Source organism: Mastomys coucha, unplaced genomic scaffold, assembly GCF_008632895.1.
Source record: "Mastomys coucha isolate ucsf_1 unplaced genomic scaffold, UCSF_Mcou_1 pScaffold22, whole genome shotgun sequence".
Lineage (NCBI taxonomy): Eukaryota > Metazoa > Chordata > Mammalia > Rodentia > Muridae > Mastomys > Mastomys coucha.
In genome coordinates this window covers 232,279,040-232,300,225 of record NW_022196905.1, presented here as the reverse complement: position 1 = coordinate 232,300,225, position 21,186 = coordinate 232,279,040, and the positions used below count along the sequence as shown (strand labels likewise).

Sequence of the window (21,186 nt, the reverse complement as noted above, 5' to 3'; positions counted from 1 at the left end):
TGTGCATACATGTGCCTGCAAGAGCGTGTGCATGCATGCTGAAGAGAAAGAGGAGAGAGGGGGGATAGGGGAGGAGAGGAGGAAAAAGGAAAGACTGTGCTTCTGAACTGTCTCCCCTCAATGACAAAATGTGGAGGGACCTAGACGATCCTGTGGAGAAATTCCTGACCCACCACCCTCCCAGGGTATGTGGCTGAGTGTCTCCTGTCGGAGCGAAGCCCACCCCAGGCACGATCGTCTGGAAGGCAGAAGGTGAGACTCGGGTACAGACAAACATTCTCTTTATTGAGCTACACAGGAATCCATTAGAGAAGTAGGCTGGCAGTGTCAGGTGTCACAGAAACCTCACCGTTGGGAATAGAAAGGCTTACAAAGACCCGTGGGCTTTTTATTTATTTATTTATTTTTACTTTTTTCCTTTTTTTCAAGTTTTTTTTTCTGTATTTTAATTTTTTGTTTTTTGTCTTTTTACTTCCTTTATTGAAATGGCTGTGACTGGTCTTCAGCAATATTGTCTTAAAAGTGAAACCGTGAACAGGTCTGGGGTTAGATACTAGTCAAGTAGAAATGACATAGGACTGATCATGAAAACTGGCTTTAATGTAAACACTACATTCCATCTTTTTAATTTTTTTTTTGTTTTTCTTCCATCTTGTGGTATTTAAAAACTTTTATTTATTTATTTTTTTGTTCTTTTTATCTGCAGCACAAACATCCCAACATGAGTGCGAGGGAACACAGGTTCACTGGAACAGAGAGGAGAGGTGGAGAAGGGGGCCACACACAAGGGAGGGCTTCTGCCCAAGGCCAGAGGCTGTGATGTTAAAGTAAAAACAAAAACCAAACCACACAACCCCATTCCCCAGACACCGGCAGAGCTGGTCAGGTATGCATGGAAAGTACTCATTCGGACAAGAAGAAAAAAACCAAAAAGTAACAACACAAAGGGAGTGTAGGAAGGGGCGGGGTGACTTGCTTCTATAGGGCTGGATTTCTATAGATGATGAGCGTTGTCTGTGGCAGCTACTCCTGCCAGAGCTGTGCTTTTTCTACGCAAACTTTGAGTGAGTGTTTTTGGAGTTGCGTGGTTGGGCAGGGCGGAGCTGCCACTGCCTGGTGGTATGTGAGGTGTCTGGGCAGCCGACAGGCATGGGGAAGGGTGGGTACAGTGGCCAGTGGCCTTCTAGAAAGCCTAGCCTGACATGTTCCCACCAGCCATGGGCTGCACAGAAGCCCTGGGAGGCACCAGGCCCAGCACTGCTGCTGTGTGCCAGCCCCAATTAGTGCTGGGGTGGAGAGAGGGGGAGGGTATGGGTACTGACATGTATGGTTTTTTTGTTTTGTTTTTTTTTACTTCAAAATAAAAAGGAAATATGGATGAAATGGTGAGTTTTCTTTTTTCTTTTAAAGCTACAAAGCACATGAGAAATGTTTTTTTTTTTTTTAAATCCTTTCAAGTTCTAAATGTAAAGACTCAACTAAAACCGTATTCTACAGCATTCTACAGAAATACACAGCCGTCAGTCACTCTGGGGTCGTAGGTTAGACAGGGGCTTGGTACAGAAAGGCTGTGTGTCTTACAAAGGCCAAAGGTCATGCTACCAGGAGATCAACATCAACAGCAAAGAGTCCATGAAGCAGTCTGTAGAGAGAGAGATAGGGGCCAGTCTGACCATTTTCTTTGACTTTACCAACCAACCAACCAACCAACAAACCTAGAACATTTAACTAGTGCAGGTGGTGGGGCACAGTGGGGAGCCCTTAGTAGGGAAGCCCATGCCTATCTTATACCTTGCTTCTGACCTGGGTCTGCTAGTCCAACCCTCCCCAACCACTCACACCTCATCCACGGGCCCTCTTCGAGGGAATCTGGCTTAAACTCTGTAGGCGAGTTTGGGCAATGGCTCATGCATTCCCTCCCCTCAATTATTTGAAAAAGCAGACCAGGTCCCCCATCTCTCTAATTTTTCCCTGTTCCCATGAATAAAGAAAACTCAGGAGACAGTGGATTGATCGGAGCAATGATTCTTCTAGATTCTTGAAATAAACAACCACCACCACCACGCAGAAGTGAAGGGTCCTTAGAGTTTTCTGTTGTGGCTATTGGGTAGGGGGATGTTTTGAGTGTTGGCCATTGTCTTAAATGGTTTTGGAATTTGGTGAGGAGCAGGGCAGAACTGAGCAGGCAGCCTTGTGGTAGGATGCAGATGGGGGCAGGCTGGAGAGAACCAGGTCTCTCTCTGCCTGTCCTGCTCATAGCCCTGGGGCTATCTAGAGGAAGGATTGCCAACCCAGACTCCCACCATGCCCTATGTGAGTGTGTGCACGCACATGTGTGCATGCTCATGTGCTGTCCCAGGAAAACTGATGAGCTAGGGATGGTGGTCAGTTCTGTCCGCAGCTCTTTTGAGTATTAACTAAAAACATTTTTTTCTAATATATACTTGTGTATAGATAAGGTTACGTTATGCCTCTTTAAAGTTTATTTACCAACTTGCACTGGTTAGTGGTGTGTGCGTGCGTGCGTGCGTGCGTGTGTGTGTGTGTGTGTGTGTGTGTGTGTGTGTGTGTGTACACAAGCTGTTCTGTGAGTGCTGGAATCATTACCAAATAGGTTGCTATACAGGACAAGAGGTCAGTACAAGCCGCAGCCCCGGAGATTGTTGGCAATGATGATGTCGGTGACAGCGTCGAATACCACCTGGATATTATTCGTGTCTGTGGCACAAGTCATGTGACAGTAAATTTCTTTGTTGGGTGAGCGGTTTTTGCTTTCAAACTGTGTTTGGATATAGGCAGCTGCATCTTCATAGGTGTTGGAGCCTGTAGGAAGATACAGAGGAACAAGCGAGAGAGGCCCTAGTGAGAGATGGGCGTGAATGGGCTGGTCAGGAGGCAGAGCAGGTGAGGTGAGACAGGAGGGAACAGCAGTGTTTACCTCACCCCATTCCCCAGGGCAAGGCTGCACTGGAAGCTACAAACTACCAAAGCCCTTTACTTACTGTGTTTGTATTGTATGCCTGGGATGGTTCTGGGCAGAGCAATGGCCACAGATGATCTCATGTCTACAAGATTAACAAGCACTGTTCCATGGCATAAAGCTGAAATGTATAACAACTCCCTAACACTTTTTTAAAATTTAGTTTTTTGTGTATGTATGCTTGTATGTATGTTTGTGTAGCACATGCAGCTTTTGTCTGAAGAGGCCAGAAAAGGATGTTGCGTCCCCTGGAACAGGAGTTATAGACAGTTGTGAGCTGCTGTGTGGATGCTGGAAATCAAACCCAGTTCTCTGAGAGAGTAGTGGGTGCTCTTAACCACTGGGCCATCTCTCCAGCCTGTTTGACTCTTTTATTTATGCATATGTATAATATGCACATGTGAGTGCAGGTGCCCATGGAAGCCAGATAGGGCATTGGATCTCCTGGATATGGAAATTATAGGTAGTTGTGAGGCATCTGATGTGTGCTAGGAACTGATCAGTGCTGAGCTACAGCAAAGCCACCAGAGAGCAGGGAGTGCCAGAGGCTGCCCTACTAAGGAGCTTCCCAGCCGGAAAGCTCCAAGAACAGGCAGACTTCCAGATGGAGGTACCGCCCCACGACACCACTTCTGCTGAGTCTGGTGTTCTTACGCAGTTACCTTGCACACCCTGGCCCACCCAGTCTCTCAGACAGTGACTTCCTAACCCGCTTCCTCCTACTCATTCTGTGTCCTCATACCTCCATATCCCACCGTGACATGCCACTGTGACTGCTTATTATGTGTACTGTTTGTACTTGAACTGTATCCTCTGCAGGCCCTGGAGAACTGGGGACATCCAGCACCTACTCCACACCAGTGAGACTGGCCACCCAGGCCACATTCTTGCTGAGGCTGAGAAATTCAGCAGTGGCTGCTAAGAGCTGCTGAATTCCTTACTGGCATGGCCTCCTTGGCTTTTTGGGGGCGTTTCTGCACTTGCTCTGCCTGCAGAGGGTCATCCTTGGTTCCCACAGTACCACGGTAGCACCAACCATCAGTTATGTAGACCTGGTACCAAACATCCATCTCTTTCACCACTCCTCTTGCCACCCTGAGGTGCCATCATGGTCTGTTATGGCACCCAGATAAAAATGTGGTGCAGCAGATTAAGTACCTGGCTCCCTATGCACCTTGCACTTTACAAGCCCCACAGTACAAGCTGGTGGGCCTTTTCCTTAACACAGCTGTTTTGGCTAGTGAAGGAGCTGAGAGAGACTGTCATCCACCTGCACTGTAGTTTAGGACCCCCTTGGTTGGCTCTGGGGACCTGTGTGGCCCTAGGACCTGAGACCAGTGCCACAGACTAACTCCTGAGCTATGTCAGTGAGTGAGTTCCAGGTCCAAGCAATGTGCACCCATTCCTGGAGTACGGGATACCCCCTCTGCCTTTGTAAGGTGTTGGTCTTATCCTCAACGTGATTCTGCTCCAAGGGATCCCGAAAACTGTCCAGTCTCTAAACGGCGGGGCTGGTCTCTGGCATGGAATCAACCCTGCCTTTAGCCTTTCCCTCCTATGGGAAAGAGCTTTTTTGGCATGGGGTAGGGGCAGGCCGGCTGTGATTCATTCCCACCCCCAACTCTGAGAACGATACAAAGTGGGGAAAAAAGGCCAAGCAAAGGCAGAAGAAATGCACAAAGGGGTGGAGAAAACTTGTAATGCATGGAGTGGTGTGTTCTAGAGGGGGGAAAAAGCAGTTTTGTGTGATTGTACGAGAGGGAGGAGAGTTGGCATGATGGCAAAGGTGTGGCATGTTCAGAAGGACCCGGTGGCAGAGCACAGGTGCCTGAGCCATACTCAGAGGCTACCGGCCCCTTTCCTTTCACAAGAAGGCCACTGTGCTGGGCCAGGGTGAGCACAGGCATCTCGTAAGAACTTGGAAGGCTTTCCTACTAAGTCCTGAGACCGCAGGGGGAAAAGCACAGGGACAGCAGTGGTCCTGTCCCTGCCTTGATCCCTGAATCAACAGCTGTGGTACCCGTGGCTTGGCTCTGGCTTCTGCCTATTCAGGGTCATGTCCACGACTGTTCATGTCTCAGCGCTTCTCCAATATACTGACAGACTCCTGCACTGGCCCCTTGCTCTCTAGCTGGTCTGCACAGTGCCGGCCCAGCCTGTCCCCGAAGCCCACAGGCTGTGGGATTCCATTTGGTGTCTTTTCCAGGCTTGTGTCGGGGGTGGGGATAGGGGCTCAGGGGATCCAGGTCCACAATCAAGCCTGGCAGGAACTTTCTCTTATACAGGGCCATGAGAACACGCACCTGGGTATTCAGGAAAGCAGATGGTCAAAGGTGACTTCTTAATCTTCTCGCCAAAGAGGTCTTTCTTGTTGAGGAAGAGAATGATGGAGGTATCAATGAAAAACTTGTTGTTACAGATGGAGTCGAAGAGCATGAGAGACTCGTGCATGCGGTTCTGCAGCCCCGGTGGGGAGGGGAGAGAGCAAGACAGAGAGACACACACACAGAGACAGGGAAGAGAAGAAGAGAATTAGGTATAAAGAGAGACTGGACTGTTTAGCACCCAGGAGGCCTGGAACCCCAGGCTCCTCCATGAGTTCGGTGTATAAAGCCTACAGGTGGATACACATCATGGTGCATCTGAGGCTAGCATGCCAGGTATCCACCATTCTGGGCCAATGGGAGACCAGCCCGGGAACCAGCTGTGGCTCTCTGGGTGAGGCTGAGGTTAGGATACTCTGAATCTGAATGGCAGAGTCACTAGGCATGTGATAGTCTCTCTAAAACATTGTGTGTGTGTGTGTGTGTGTGTGTGTGTGTGCATGTTGCTAGACGGGAGTCAGCTGGGGTTTCTCCCTGTGTCTAGATCCTGCTTAGCCCACTCAGGCCTTTCATGGGATACCAGGCGGGAGGGTACACACCGGGAAGATGATGGTGTGACCATTACTAGCATCCTTGAGGGTAGCTATTCAAGGAATGTGGAGGGCCATTTCTGAGGATGGGCCAATGGATGCCTCCTCTTGCTGGGCCTCAACCAGCCGCAAGCATCCCCACAAGGTCTTAGGTATGGCAGATATGAATTACTATCTTGTATACAGAAATTTGTCTAGTAAATGGCTGAGTGTGACGGGCACCCAAAACAAAAGCCTGAGTTTCAGGAGGATGACCATCCGTCCTAGGCAAGGGCCACTTGTTTTACTTCAGGAAGCCGAGTGCATTCACCTATTTCTTGTGGGAGAGGAGAGCCTTAATCTGTCAGTGAACCTCTTCCTGCACAGAGAGGTGTGGGAGGAGGGGGCAGCCTTTCTTATTGTCCTAAACAGTCTGTTCTAGCTCTGGGAATCTCATCACCCGGGTCTGAACCCAAGCTCCGAGCAATCCACACTAGCTCTCTCTAGCAGGTAAAAGGAAGTAGGACAGAGTGGGGGTGGGTGTTGGTGAACATTGCTGAAGCTCATGGACCTGAAACAAAGAGGAGGAGCTGCGTTAGCTGCTGGCCCGGTGGCCATTCTGCATTCCCGGCTGAGCAGGAGGCTAAGAAAGATGATTCGGTGACTGCTAGTGGTCCTTGGGACCTGCCTTGCACCAGCACCATGCCCAGCACTACCTGCCTTGTGTCATTTAGCTTCATCAGCCTGTGGGGGACAATAAGGTGACACAATTGGAACCCTAAAGAGAATAGAATAGTCCCCGGAGGTGTGGCTGGGTTGGTAGAGTGCTTGCCTAGCATGCTGGAGACTCTGGCTTCCACCCCACCCCCACTCCCTGCAAGAAACAGGTGTGCACTGGGCTCTGAGGGTTGATGGTAATGTGGGGGGTGCACAGCCCAAGTTCTCAGCTGCTTTCCACATCCCCTGGGCAACAGAAAAAAAAATATTGTGCCTCTTGAATCTGCAGTGAATTACTGTCCTTTGACTCTGCTAAGCAAACCCCGAGACTGTCCGCCATTCTTATTCTCTGATAAAGCCTCCCCGTCCTTTACACACGATTCACTTCCCAGTGCCCTGCTGGTGTATCTGCTCATGGAGAGTCTGCTCATGTAGCCCTATGTTCAGGACCCAGCACTGTGACACTGGCAACCAATGCAAGTCTGATAAGGAAGCTCTGAGACCCCGAAGATTCAACAGGAAAAGACATTTTACCCCACAGGGGCACCATGTCCTATGGCTGTCATTGCAAAACCTCAGCCAGAAGCAAGTTCTCAACGCCACTGCCCCTGTGTCCCAAGAGCTGCCGAGTCTACAGATGGCGATGGGCACAGTGTAGACACTGGGAACTCTGAGGACCAGGAGATCACAGACGGGTCTCCAGAGTTAAACAAGCTAAAGTTGGGAGCCACTTGCTATGGACAGGGCTGAAGGATCCTTAAGGGTTGTTAAAGCTTAGGTTTGGAGGACTCAAGAGTAGGTCACCAAGGCTTCTGGATCCCTGTCTACTGAGTCTCAGCCCACCACAGTCCCTACCCCAACACTGTAATCCACTCAGAGTCCAGTAACACAGTGACCACAGGCATTCACAAGGTCTGAGGTCCTGGGGTCTGAGGATGTACACAGACCTGCTCTGCAGGGTCAGGGCACGCAGCAGGCCCGGACAGAATTCTGGGAGGGCCGTGAGCTGCTGGTGGGGGAGCTTGCGCCGGTACTGAGATTCTTCCCATGCTCAGCCTGACAGCCGTCCCTCAAGAGCTCATTACCACCATGTCCAGAGCACAACGCTTGTACTTACAGGAGCAAACAGGTGCCAGGTACATTCATATCACACACCATTTGAAAAAAAAAAAAGTGCGCGAGAGAGAAGTCAGGGTCACAGATGGCCAGCAGCCACCTGCCCCCTACCACCTTCGCACGGAGCCACTGGACTCTTCCCCAGGCACAAGTCCTCCCAGTCCACTCCCTGCCCAAGTGGCAGCAGAGCTGAGCACAGCAGAAAACCATGTCCCAATGACCAGCACCAGAGCATGTGCCATGGCTCCTAGCTATCTTGAGACACCAGGTAGTAGTCTACTAGGGCCCTGGGCCTGGGAAGCAGCTTAGCACGGGGCAGATCTGTCATCTGTCCTTGGCAAGCTGGGAGCGAGGAGGGTGGCCAGCACTCCCAGCACTGCCATGCCTACTCTGCTAGGTGGCCCACAGTCCTGAGACTGTGGGTACCTGTCACGGGGGCTTATCTGGCACTGATACAACACATCACACTCATGCTAGAAAGAGCTGGCACTTTTTATTAATGGTGGGTGACTAATAAATACATTATGGCAGCCAATAAATTATTACAATAACTAGGAATTTATTAACTAGCAAGTCACTCTTCTTACAAAATTACAGTTAATGAGGGTAGGTGATGGCGATGGGTCAAGAGATGGGGCTGGTGCACCTAAGAAGGCTCTGCTAAGGGGAACGTGGGGTGCCCAGCCTTTGGCCTGGGACTTGAGGGTGCGTGCATATCAGGCACAGGGGTCAAGTCAGAAGTCAGGGAGAACACCAGGAAATGGAGGGCTGCTGTCTATGCTGGGCAGGCAACTGTGGCTGGTGCAGGTTGCTAAGGGGAGAGGAAAGGGGGGTGCCAGAGGGCTTCTGGGAAAGGTACTGTTTCTGCTGGTAGCCTTTTGTTCCTGGGGAAGAGAAGAAAGCTGCCTGTCATAGGGCACTGCACTCTGCCTAGAGGGCCCAAGACTTTGGATAGGGGCCATTATTTCTTGTTTTCTTCTACCTGTTCCCTCCTTGACATGGCCATCATCTAGTATGGGGGAGCATCTGTGAGCCTGAGCACCGCTTTCTAAGCAGATGCCTACAAGGCTCTCCTTACTGAGCGCTGGGGGGTGGGAAGCCAGGTCTTTGGGATGCTGGAACTTTCTTTAGCTTGTAGCTTGGTGGGATCAACAGCCTGGACGGTGCTTGCCTCCAGTAGCTCAGATACAATGGAGGTGGAGCCTCAGGACTGGGTTCCTGAGAGCTGTGGGGCTATACCCGGAGCTTACCAGGAGGCCCAGAAAAAAGGGGTGGCAGCTAGAAGATGCTCTATGCCCACCCCCAGGATCTTCAGAAGAGTGCGGCAAGCTACTACTGGGTCAGAAGGGAAGATCTGGAGGGTTCAGGAGTCTCCTGGGTGTGAGAGATCTCCATGACAACAGGCTGGGTGAGATGGAGACGAGGAGAGGGTCAGGAGAGTAAACCCTGTCCTCAGGTCACTGGCTACATACAGCATGTAGTACATGGGAACCATGGGTACATCTCTTGTAGCAGTACTTTCTGCAGAGGACAAGGGCTGGCATGAAGCACTGCCAACCTTCACTGTGGAGAGCCTGGGTATGGAGTTGAACAGGGCACTCAGTGACATCCAGGACAGACCACACAGGTCAGATGCCTCCAGTTCCCAACAGCAGGGTATGGGCCTGGGCTACGAGGCTGAGATGATGGAGGTGTTCTGCATGGTCCAAGAGGGGATGGGACAGGACACCAGGATCTAGGGGCTCCATCCACAGAAGAGATTGCAAGAGGCTGAAGGCCAGTACCACTAATGAGTAGCTCAGACTGGGGGTGGGGGGTCCATCCTCATCGCCAAACCAGAGTCCACTAGCACCCTCCACAGCTCAGCCCAGAGTCCACCAGCTCAGGGGCCTCTACCTATGCTTAAAGGGAAGATTCTTGGAATGGACATTGGCACAGGGCACAGGATTTGCCCACAGGCACCTAGGCAACAGGCACGGTTCCACGAATATGGTGAAGGCACTCTTCCTGGAAACTGGCTCCTAGCCTGAGTTAGACTGCTCAGAAACCATAGCATGGCCCCTCTGGGGACACGGCCACTGCACATAAGGGCCATTCCCCTGATCTGGTCACTTTCAACACTTTCCCCATACCCAAAGCCACGGCGGAGCCAAGATTCATCTGTCACACACATTTGTCCCTCCATGGTAGAGTTGCTGGTGATGATATGGATGGGAGACAGGACAGCTTTCCCTATGGGCCATGCTCTTGAAGGCTTACAGTGAACAGCCCGAAACTTCCCTACCTTGGAAGGCTGAGAGTGGTGCATGGCACTAGGCTGAACACAGTCGGTTGAGCAGGAGGCAGCCTTGGGGATAGGAGTGGGGAGGTTGGGTACAGGCCCTGATTCTAGCTGAGGGCTCTGGCAACTGTGCTGCAGTGATTTGGAGGGGCTACTTGGAGAATGGGAGCCATAGGGGGATGGCTAGGGGTGGTGACTTCTACCTTCCTAGAAATGGTCTTAAAAGATGGGGCTTGGACAACATCCCTTGACAGCAGGTGCTTTTAAACTTGGGGTTACAGCCTGTAGACACAGGTGGCCACACACAGGGGTGCTGCTGACAAATAACTGCTGTTGGCCCAAGGACAGGCCTTCACCATCACAGCAGGTCACTGAGACCATGGTCTACAGGCTGTGCTTTGTCACCCCCTAGTATATGACACAGGGTCCTAAAACAATGGAGATGCACACAGCAGAGGCAAATATGGGTAGAGGGGGAAGGGCAAGGCAGCCAGACTGGGGTGGGCTCCCCAGAGGATCACCCAGACGGGGAGTGAATTCCCAGAGAAACCTTACGAGCATTTGGCACTGGGGAAGGTCCCCATGTCTCCTTAGACCACCCAGAGTTCTGTTCTTGTTGGAACCAAAAGGTCCAGAGCTGGTGGCAAGGTCACAGGGACTATGAAAGAGGGTCAGGGTCTTCCCTGCCGTGTGACAGAGCAGGGCTCAGAGTGGAGGCCAGGAAAATACAGGGCTTGAGGACAGCAAGAGACTCATAGACCTTTGCTGACTGCCTGGGGGCACATCTGCATCGGTCAAGCCTGCCACACGAGCATTCAAACCTGAACCACTGGCTGTGGTACCAGCTGACTGGAGATGTCTAGGAATGGCAGGGACATATGCTGACTGTCCAAAGTCAGCTGAGGCTAGCTACACCACACCTTTTTGCTTAAGAATCTCTGCAGCAAAGCCCCTCCCTAGGTTCCTAGAACTTTTACCTATCTAGGGGGCTGGCTGTATGTCTGAGTTGGTTTATACTGAGCTCACCCTTCAGGGTGCTAGCTCATTGTTTGCCCTGAGACCAGGAATATACCAAGGGCTTCCTACTTCCTGACCAAGGGTGGAGTAAAGCAGGGCATTGACTTCAGGGCCTGGCTCATAAGGTTCTTATGTTTCTGCCTAAATAATCTGCAGTTGCAAGACTGCTGCCTGCTCTCTCTGTGACCTGAAGCCTGTAGCTTGTCTATTTACTACCACCCAGGACAGTTAAGCCCATGTGAGTAGAGCCAGCAGATGGCATTCTCAGGGCTTGTCATTAGCCTACCAGGAAAGAGCTGCCTCCCCTCTCAGCCCCCCACCTCCAATTCTGTAGCACAGGACTGTTCCTCCATCAATGCACCTTTGCAGTCAGCCAGTCTTAAGGAATAGTCCCAACCCCATGGGAGTCAGGGCTGAGTATCCTGGGGAGCACAAAGGTAAGGGAAGATGACCAAGGTGAAGGAGGAGAGAACCCCTCCCCAAAGTCTGAGTCTTTGCACCCCCAAAGTGGCCCAACTCCATGTTGGCTTTTGTTGACGGAACTGCACTCTACCAAACAGACCCCATGGAAAGCTGAGAGATGGCATCGACTATCCTCTAATCAAGCAGCACCTGCCACGGGGCCATCCTGCCGGCCATCCTATCACCAAGGTGGAAGAGACACCAGGTCACTGAATAGGAGGTACAGAGAACAGGACATGCCCATTCTGAACCAAATGGCAGTGTTACCCACTTGGCCTCTGAGTAAGAGACACAGCTGACCAGTGAGCAGCACCCACGTGGCATGCAGTGGTCTCTGGCCTTGTGGTGTGGTGCTCCACACCTCTGTCCAACCCTGTTCCCACATGTCATGCAGCTGGAGTTGGGTAGAGTGGGGATGCTAAAAGGATGCCTCCTCCTGCCCCCTCCAGGCCAGCCTCCAGGCTTTTCTTCAGTGAACAGGGCATCTGAGCAGTGGCAGAGCTCTGGGTCCAGGGGAGGAGTGGGTGGCAGGCTGGGTAGGGCCAGGGCTCAGTAGAGTCCACAGCCCCGTAGGTTTTTGGCAATGATGACATCTGTCACGGCATCAAAGACGAACTGGATGTTGTTGGTGTCCGTGGCACAGGTGACATGGCTGTAGACCTCCTTGTGAGCTGACTTATTCTTACTCTCATACTGCCCTTGGATATGAGCCACAGCTTCTGTGAAGGCACTGGGGCCTGCAAGATGAAAGAGCAGGGGTCAGTGAGGGGAGGTACCCAAGCCCTGGGCTGGCCATCGTGTCCCTGTGTGTCAGGCCAGCGGCTTCCTCAGGACCACTAGAAGGCAACAGAGTAGGAAGTCTATGGGCGCAACTCCAACAACAGTGGTTCATGCCAGCCAGCTGGAGGCGGAGACTTAGAGCAGAGATCGTCTTAGGAAGCAACAGAGCATGCTACATCCCGGTGACTGGCTGTTTGAGGGTGCCCACTGCCTGGGAAACTGCATTCTTATCACACTGCCTACTGACTCCAGATGCAAATTCTGTTTCACCACAAGCTGCAGATGGGGGATGGAAGCCTGGCTTTAAGCAGGTTTGCCTCTCTGTGTGTTTGTGAGACTGCAGAGTGGGCAAGGACCCTCCAGACACTATGGATAAGGTAGGAGGACTGTGTACTCTGTCTGACTATGAGGTGCTATGGGCTCCTTCTCTTCTTGACAACTGTCCTCCGTTCCCTTAGGACAACTAAGAGCTGACTTGCTCACATTCTTCCAAGGTGTCCCCATATTGATGTGGCTCCCTGGTAAGTCCAGGGAGAGGATGTCTCAGAGAAAGTGCTGGCTTGGAAGAACAGATGGGCAAGACTTCAACTTCTCATGGAAGCCCTCCCCTCACTGCCCCAGCTTCTGAGAATCCAGGGCCAGCATAGTCCATGCTGGTACCACTTGCTAAGGAAGGAGCTGGATGAGGACTGGGATTTGAGCCACAGTGCAGAGCTGAGGTGACAAATCTGAAGGAGTCTCAGCCATCTCAGGCATATGTGTAGGCCACAGGTCTGGCCTTGAGCATCTAACACACTATGCTGTTTGCTAAATCAGGAAGTAAGGCTACTCTCCTTTCAGTTAGGGTCTCCTTCTGTCTTGACTCAGTTCCAAAGTGATCTTGGTGACCAGCACACCAGGGGGGGTCTCACAGGCCATCTGAAAGCTGGAGAAGAATCTGGCTGGCTGACAAGGGAGGCTGAGCCCTGCTCTCCTCAGCTGAACGCTCTTGGGGTCCATGCCTACTGGCCTACTGGTCTACCGACCTGATTTAAGAAGTGAGTGTAGGAAGAGCAGGGTGTAGAACACTGTGCTGCTTGCTTGACCTCAGGCCACGACCCACAGGCCCATGCTGCCAGGATCTGTGTCCCCCAGGAGCTAGTCACCTGAGAACAGCTGACAAGGACTGGTTTGTCCTGGGCTTACTATATAGCCACCTGATCGGGCTGCCAGGCTTGAAGCTCTCACAGGGTCCCTGGCCACTGATAGCTGGCCTTTTGTCCCTGCACTTTCTGCAGTATAGGCAAGGCCCTGCTGCTTGCCAGAGTCTGTCCCAGCCAAGGGGCCATGTCAGTCTTGTGGCCACTTATGTGGGAGGTGCTATTAGAATAGCTGTTTATCGGGGGCTGGAGATGGCTCAGCGGGTAAGAGCACTGACTGCTCTTCGAGAGGTCCCGAGTTCAATTCCCAGCAGCCATATGGTGGCTCACAACCATCTGTAATAAGATCTGTTACCCTCTTCTAGTGTGTCTGAAGACAGCTACAATGCACTCACATAAATAAAATAAAAAAGAATAGCTGTTTATCATTGTGATCATAGTAGTGACATCAAATTGTAGTGATCACAGACTACATATCAAGTGCCATGCTTTGCATAGTCATGGGGCATCTTTCCCCCTTATGGTAAACCTGCAGGAGTTGGGGGAGATAGCCACATGACAGCACTCATCTCATGGATGAAGAAACCTATCTGGAAAGGCTGTGGCCTGCCTAGGCCTCTCTCCAGGGGCTGAGTAGGGATGGACCCTGCTACTCTAAGACCAGATTTGTTATCCCTTTGACGTTGTGGGTTTCCACTGTGCATGTACGCTCTGCTTATCTATGTTTCACTTGAGCTCCCTAGGATTGTTAATATTACACTGGAGACAGAGATTCAAGAAGCTGGGGGCCTAGGCCCTAGCTGCCTGGCTCTAGTACAGGCCTTTAGGGGTGGATTTTGGAGGGCTATATACGAGAGCACAGCAAAGGCATCTGTTTCCTTGGCTAGCCTGTGGCTGCCAGAGGCTGTGTGGGGTGAGGAGGACTCTACCTGTGTATTCAGGGAAGCAGATGGTGAGTGGGGACTTCTTGATCTTCTCCTCAAATATGTCCTTCTTGTTGAGAAACAGGATGATGGAGGTGTCTGTGAACCACTTGTTGTTGCAGATGCTGTCAAAAAGCTTCAGTGACTCATGCATGCGGTTCTGCAACAGAGTGGAGATACAGGTGAGGGCTGGCCGCACCCAGCACCCTGACCTACTGTGGCTATGACACAGCGAGACAAGCAGAGGGATGGGCCACCAATGCTCTTAATACATTACTGGGGACAGAGACAGACAGGACATGTCCCTGCTTCATTCCACACACAGGCAGGTTTGGTTGGAGCCAGGGTGGGTCAGGAGTGCTGTCCCTTTCAGAGAGAGCCGGCCTGGGCAGGGCGGTGAGGTCACTGCAGAGGCTGCAGTCCCTGGAGAGGACATGCACCATGCACGTAGAGGACAGGGGTACAACCACCATCCAACATGGTCTACACGAAATCGTGGATCATGCAGACTTCTCTACCGGGGTCTCATTCATTTTTGCCAGCGAGGTCAGGAGGGTGCACGCATTCAGTTGAAGAACATTAACCGAGGAGGGAGGTCCTCGAATTAATCCCGAGTTGGAAGCAGATACCAGGGGGACAGTGTCTCGGGGGTGATGTTGCTGTGGCCTTGGTTGGTTGGGTGACTTTGTTGGATGACTGGGCTATGGCGGGGCTGAGGGAAGCTCTCTCTGGGAAAGCTGGGAGATGGGGCTGGTTTCTCAGGAGAGGGGCTAGGAGAGCCCCAAGAAGAAACTCAGCAAAACAGATTAAAACTGAAAGGAAGCTAAAAACTCAACAGCAAACACAAGAGAAGAAAAAGGAGAAATCCTGAAAATTTGATCCAATCAGTCTCAGACCCAGGAAGTCCCGGGGCAGCTGTGCGAGGCACCTACACAAGCTTCAGCGGCCTTGGGTTGGGCGCTGTGTGGCTGGGATGGAAGGCTGCATGGGGAGGATGGCCTCAGCTCAGAAGCCAGCAGGGAGCCTGGGGCTGGCATTCACAGCAAAGTCACCCAGCGGGGCCCTGAAAACCTGCTGCTTTCAACTCTTAGCTCATGTTTGATCAGAGGGAGGCGCTTCATACCTGCTGGGCTTGGAGGGTCTCTCAGAATCTGCCCATGGTTTTGGCCTTGCTTTGGTAAGAAAAGGCCCTGCAGGCGTTCGTGGCAGTAGTAGTGGAGAAGCTTGTGGCAGCCTGTGGCCTGGCTGGGAGGCGCTGAGAGCAGGTACGAGGACAAGATGAGCCCGAGGGGTCCCAGGGTGCAGCGGGCAGGGTGGCTGGTCCGGTGGTGGGCAGCCACTAGCTGCAGGGCCTTCCTGGCCTAGCTCCAGGAGCTGCCTCCAGACATCTTTGTCTTTCCACCTTTCCCCACAGGCCAGGGAGGGAAGTGCAGAGCTGGCTTCGGGGAAGGCCGAGGACCAAGGACTGGGTAATTGGTGCCTATATCTTGCCTCTCCAATCTGAATGCTACCGCCTGTCCCCCGGCTACATCATCTGGGCATAGAAGTGGAACTGCCTTTTACTGAGAGGTGTCTGTGCAGACAGCATTCCAGCTCTTAGCCCATAAGGCAGCTTTACCACCACCTCCCCACAGCCCAGCCTGAGGAAGATGTGGCGATTATGCATGGTCACACAGCTTGCAGGAGTGATGCCAGGCCTCAGATTGGATCCATCTGAATCCAAATTGTCCATCTCACACACATCTCCCCCCTCCGACAACCGCTAGTTCCAAAGCAATTGTATTAGTTCATGCCACTATAACCTGGAGCTTCGGGTCTGGGCTGCAGGCAAGTTGGAAGGTAACCCTTGCTCCCTAGAGGCTTGGTGCTCTTCCTTGGCCTTTGGGTGGCCAGCCTTGGGAAGGGAGAACTCTGGGAAGAGCTTGCTTCTGATTTTGGCTCATAAGTTTTTTCTTCCCCAAGGTTCTTACCTCCGTCCCTTGTGGAGGAAAACAAGAAAAATGGAGAATGAGTGGGAGGCAGGGGAAGGGCTGAACACTGGAGGAGAGTGCCTCAGGGCCTGGCTGCTACAGAGCAGTAAGGCCACTGAGAAGCTTATAGACAGGCAGGCAGGGCCGGCTACCCCCAACCTGGAGACCTGAGGCCATGAGGCTTGGTGCCCACTGGACAGTCCCTTAGGTCTGTTCTGTGCTCTGGGGATTGAGTACTGAGGGCCTGACCTTCACAGCTGATGGTCCCAGGCCTTGGCTCTGTCAGGGCAGGCTCAAAGAAGAGGCCATGCTCCAGTGGGAAGGGTCCGGCCTCCAGCTCCTTGACTTGTTTTCAATTCCATGTTGGGTGTAGCATCTACTTCCTGATGTGGCCAAGGGCAAGAACCCAGTAAGCTCTAGTGGCACAGAAGCAGCCCATAGTGGTGGAGAGCATCCTGGGTCAGTCAACTGGAAGGATGAACTAACAGAGAGGGTGCTAGGCTTCGGGTAGTCACAGAGTCTGGGATGCAAGAGCAGTCGAAGGCATGTTTTCCCCACCCCACTCTGGGGCTTGGGATTAGATCACTGCCTGTCACAGTCACTGCGAGTGACAGCGCTGAACCCCAGCTAGCAATGTGATGAAAGTCTGGATCACCCCTCCTACCAACAACTTGGCCCAAAGGCATTCAAGACGGCGGGTCCTTCTCTCCCAGCACTGTTCCCTCACGGCACATATCCCAGAGTTTATTCACACCCTCCCCACACATCAGCAATGACTGGCCCAGTAAACAAATCGGACTCATAAGGAAGACAGGCCTTGTTCAAGGCTAGCCTGACCACAAGCCCCTCCAGTGACCCTTGGTGCTGATCCCAAAGGCTCAGGGTGAAGGGTCTGATTATATTCCAGATAGGAAGGCCAATGCCAAAGTGTGAGCCTACTGCCACAATCCCCACTTTCAGAAGCAGCCTTGCCTCCCATGACCCAGTAGCACATACTTGAGGTCCCTTTCCAGGCTCTGTGAACAGGTCCACAGACTTGTAGGCTTAAACTCCAGATGGGGAAAACTCAGTGGATTGGCTCAGGGCAATCACCAGTGATCATATACCCACAAGCTGGGCACTGCTAAGCCAGAAACGCTTCTGTGATCAGCAGCCTTAGACAAGGCTGGCGCCATTACTGTCTGTCTTTCACATGACAGGAACTGAGGCAGAAAAGTCACTGCCTGAATTTAGCAGTATATCAATGGGCAGCAAAGCCAGGATGAGGCCAAGGGGAAGGCAGGCGAGGGCCTCCCTCTCAAGCCAGGGGGCAGGTCTCAGACACTGAGTTTGGCAGAGAAAGCCCAAAGCCACACTTGACACTCACCAGTATGCTTCCAGTCTTGGTGTCCTTCTCGGCCAGGCAGCCCCACACCTCTCCAGATGGTCAGTACCCAGGGAAGGGCAGACAAGATAAACTACCTTTTCTGTTGCGCATATGCCCTTGCTTGGCTTCAGTCTGCCTCTGTAGGATTTGCTAAACTTTCTTTTCTGGTCTGACAGCTCTGTGACTCCATCGTTTACTAACAAGGTGCTTCCTGGCCAAGACCCCAACTCTGATGTTATTTGTAGTGAATTAGTACATAAACATCAGCAGGAGGCCCCCAGCTGCTTCTGCCACACTGGCCTCCCTTGGCGATTGCCTTGTCAATACAGAATAGGCAAGGGCGCCTGGCATAGCCCCTCAGCGAGGCCTGAGGACTCCGCCTGTTGACTTGACATCACTCACCGTGGTTTCGTCCTCGTGGAGCACCTGGTCATAGCCGCTGAGTGCGACACAGAAGATGATGGCCGTGACATCCTCAAAGCAGTGGATCCACTTCTTACGTTCAGATCGCTGGCCCCCAACATCAAACAGCCTGCAGGGAGTCAAGGAAAGCTGTGAGGGCGGGGATGCCTGGGAGCTAGAGGTAAGAGTGGTGAGCAGTAGACACACTGGACCTCATCCTCAGCCCCAACAGACTGACAGACAAGCCACTGCTACCCTGGGGACTGGACACAGTCCCTTGGGACTGCAGACAGCTCTCATCACCCGTGAGACCTGTCCCAGGACTGGACCGTGTGTTCAAGCAGACTGACTCAAAGCCCTGCCTCACCTCTCGGTCTCCTAGTTTCACATGATATCAAGACACCAGACCTGGAAGTCAGAATGGATCACCAGGCCTTACTTAGCACATAAAGGTTACTCTTGGGAGACAAAATCCCCCAGTAGTGCTCTGGAAACCTGGCAGCACAGTTCAGACCTTGTTCTTAGGCCCTTGGAGCCTACGTCTGGGGAAAAACTTGTTTTTCTTTTAGGCCTCATCTTCTCCAGGTTCTCCAGCACATGAGCAGGAGAGCTGCTCTCTCAGCCTCTCTAGCTTTGCGCTTATAGTGAGCTTTGGTCTTCCAGGCATTGATTGGGCTTACCCACCTGGTTCAGGCTTACCGCCATATTCCCTTCCAGGGAACTAACTCTCTCTCTCTCTCTCTCTCTCTGAAACAGGGTTTCTCTGTGTAGCCCTGGCTGTCCTGGAACTCACTCTGTAGACCAGGCTGGCCTTGAAGTCAGAAATCTGCCTGCTTCTGCCTCCCAAGTGCTGGGATTAAAGGCATGTGCCACCACTGCCTAGCAGTCCAAGGGACTCTTAAGCAAGCTGTTTTTAGCCTTTGAATTTGGCAGAAACCAAATACCCAGATTGGCTTTTTCTGGTATCTAGCTGCCTGATCAAATGAGAAAGATCCTTGAGGCAAGGCACTACCTGGCTATTCAGATGAGGTGAGGCAGGGAATCTCTGCCACATCTTCAGGCCCATCACTGTAGGGCCCATCACCATGCCCTATCTCCTTAGGCCTTACCTGAAGTGGAGGTTCTTGAAGGTGAAGTGGGTTTCTACGATGCCAGTTGTTTTGACCCTGGTTCGGAGGATGTCCTGCTCGGTAGGCTGGTAGTCAGCGGCTCCAATCCGATCCAGGCTGTCCAGGTAGCTGGGGATGACAACATGCAAGAGTCCATGGACCTGGGCCCTGCTCTAGGCTCACTACCTTTACAGTCTGATATCAGCCATAGCCTTTGCAAGGTTGACTGTAAGACCAATGGATGGGGGACAAGCAAGAGAGAACCTGAGGGTCTTAGATTTGCAGTCTCTAAGGTCCTCTTATTCAGAGTCAAAGGAGCTGGGCATACAAACCCAACAAATAGACTACCAAGTTCACAGCACAGTTCTGTTATGTCTTCATTTAAAAAAAATAATGGCCAATAGGTAGCATCTATTCTTTTTAAAAATACATTTTTTTTATAGTATGTGTGTGTCTTATCTGCATATATGTCTGTGCAACACATGCATGTATACCACAGAGTCCAGAGAGGGTTTCATATGTCCTGGAACTGGAGTCACAGACAGTTGTGAACTACCGTGCAGGTACTGGGAATTGAACTTGTGTCCTCTGGAAGAACAGCCAGTGCTCTTAACCACTGAGCCACCTCTCCAGTCCCAGGTTCTATTTTTTACATGTATTCATGTTCCATCTTTAATTTCTCTGTGGCAAATGTACTGCTTTACACATTAAAAAATCTGAAGCTCAGTGCAGGTCAGTCCCATGGCTCCAGAGTCTTCATTCTTAGAGCTCTGTGGTACTCTGAGCAGCTCTGAGCATCCATCTACCATTTGATCCTTCCTTTTTACTAAGACATCTGTGTACCTCTTCCCATTTGATGCTTTTGTAAGTGGGGATCGGGGGAATCTACCTCAGGCAGGCAGTGGTAGGACCTCTCTGGAACCTGGATCTTTGGAATCAGGGTTCTCCAAATGCTCTAAATGGAGGGCAGAGTGGGAGTGGTCAAGCGAAGGAGCTGAGGCAGCAGAGTCGGTCTGTGATGTTGGACCTGCCCAGGTCCTTAGGAAGCCAGAGTGTAACTGGGAAGGTTTTGCATTCAGTCCTCAGTGGCCAACTCTCCTTGTTCACAGCCACTAGTGGCCAATTCTTTCTGGCTAATTTCCACGATCCTGTTGGAAACCAGGCCTGGGGAACCCTTTCCTTTGTCTTGCTACTCCTACCTCGGCTGGCTAACGTCCTCTGAACATACAAGCTGGCCCCTGGTCTCACTTTATGCTGGCTGAGTCTCACCAAAGCCTCTCAAACCATGTATGCTGGCTGTTTTTTTTTTTTTTTTCAACTTGACACAAACCTAGACATATTTGGGAAGAAGAAATCTTAACTAAGAAAATGGCTTCATAAGATTGGCCTGCAAGCAGGTCTATATGACATTTTCTTGCTTAATGATTGATGTGGAAGGGTCTCATGTAAGGTGAAGAAGTATCATGCTCACCAAGGGAGCGAGGACCAGAACAGCAGTCTAGGAACAGGCCCGCTCCCCTTCCCTCTGAGCCTGGCTGGGGTCTACAAAGGGCAGGACTGGGGTGGGGTGGTATGGTATGGTGATTAATTGGGGACTTAGGATGTTAATGGCTCCTCCTGGAGCTGTGCACTTTCACAGTCTTATGAGGGCCAGTTTAACTCCTAAAAGCACAGAATGCTGGACCCCAAATAGCATTTATGAAAGCAAGATGTGGTGGCATGTACCTGCAGTCCCAGCACTCAAGAAGCTGAGATAGAAGGATGGCGAGGTCTGAAGCCCATCTGAACTATAAAATACATTCCAGGTAAACGTGGGATACACGGCAAGACAAGGCAAGGCAAAGCTACCCTTGAGGTCCTTCTACCCTTGACAGTGTGTGTACCTGTCTCCCCTCTCTGTCTTGCTGTTGGCTTTCTCTCAGACAGGCAGCACAGGACACGTGACCATGAGTGGCAAAGGAGAGCCAGAGAATGAGCCTGGGTGGGTGGGGGATTCAGAGAGAGTGGGTGATTCAGAGGGAGGGGGGAGGA

General features: G+C 51.8%; 1 protein-coding gene across 3 annotated transcripts in view; it reads right to left on the bottom strand.

Annotated features, from left to right (window-relative positions):
- Nucleotides 1-264: 264 nt before the first annotated feature.
- The window catches only part of Gnao1 (G protein subunit alpha o1), a 158,198-nt gene continuing 137,276 nt past the window's right edge, over nt 265-21,186 (bottom strand). The window contains exons 5-9 of one of the 3 annotated variants that reach the window (XM_031340888.1): nt 19,156-19,284; nt 18,047-18,176; nt 5,284-5,437; nt 2,608-2,823; nt 265-1,642 (exon numbers count right to left, since the gene is read on the bottom strand). In XM_031340888.1, coding sequence (XP_031196748.1) covers nt 2,636-2,823; nt 5,284-5,437; nt 18,047-18,176; nt 19,156-19,284 — 601 coding nt within the window. In that variant the 3' untranslated portion in view covers nt 265-1,642; nt 2,608-2,635. Of the gene's footprint in view, nt 1,643-2,009; nt 2,824-5,283; nt 5,438-8,179; nt 12,204-14,314; nt 14,469-18,046; nt 18,177-19,155; nt 19,285-21,186 lie in introns of those variants that run through there. The other 2 variants (XM_031340887.1, XM_031340889.1) reach the window with 2 other exon arrangements.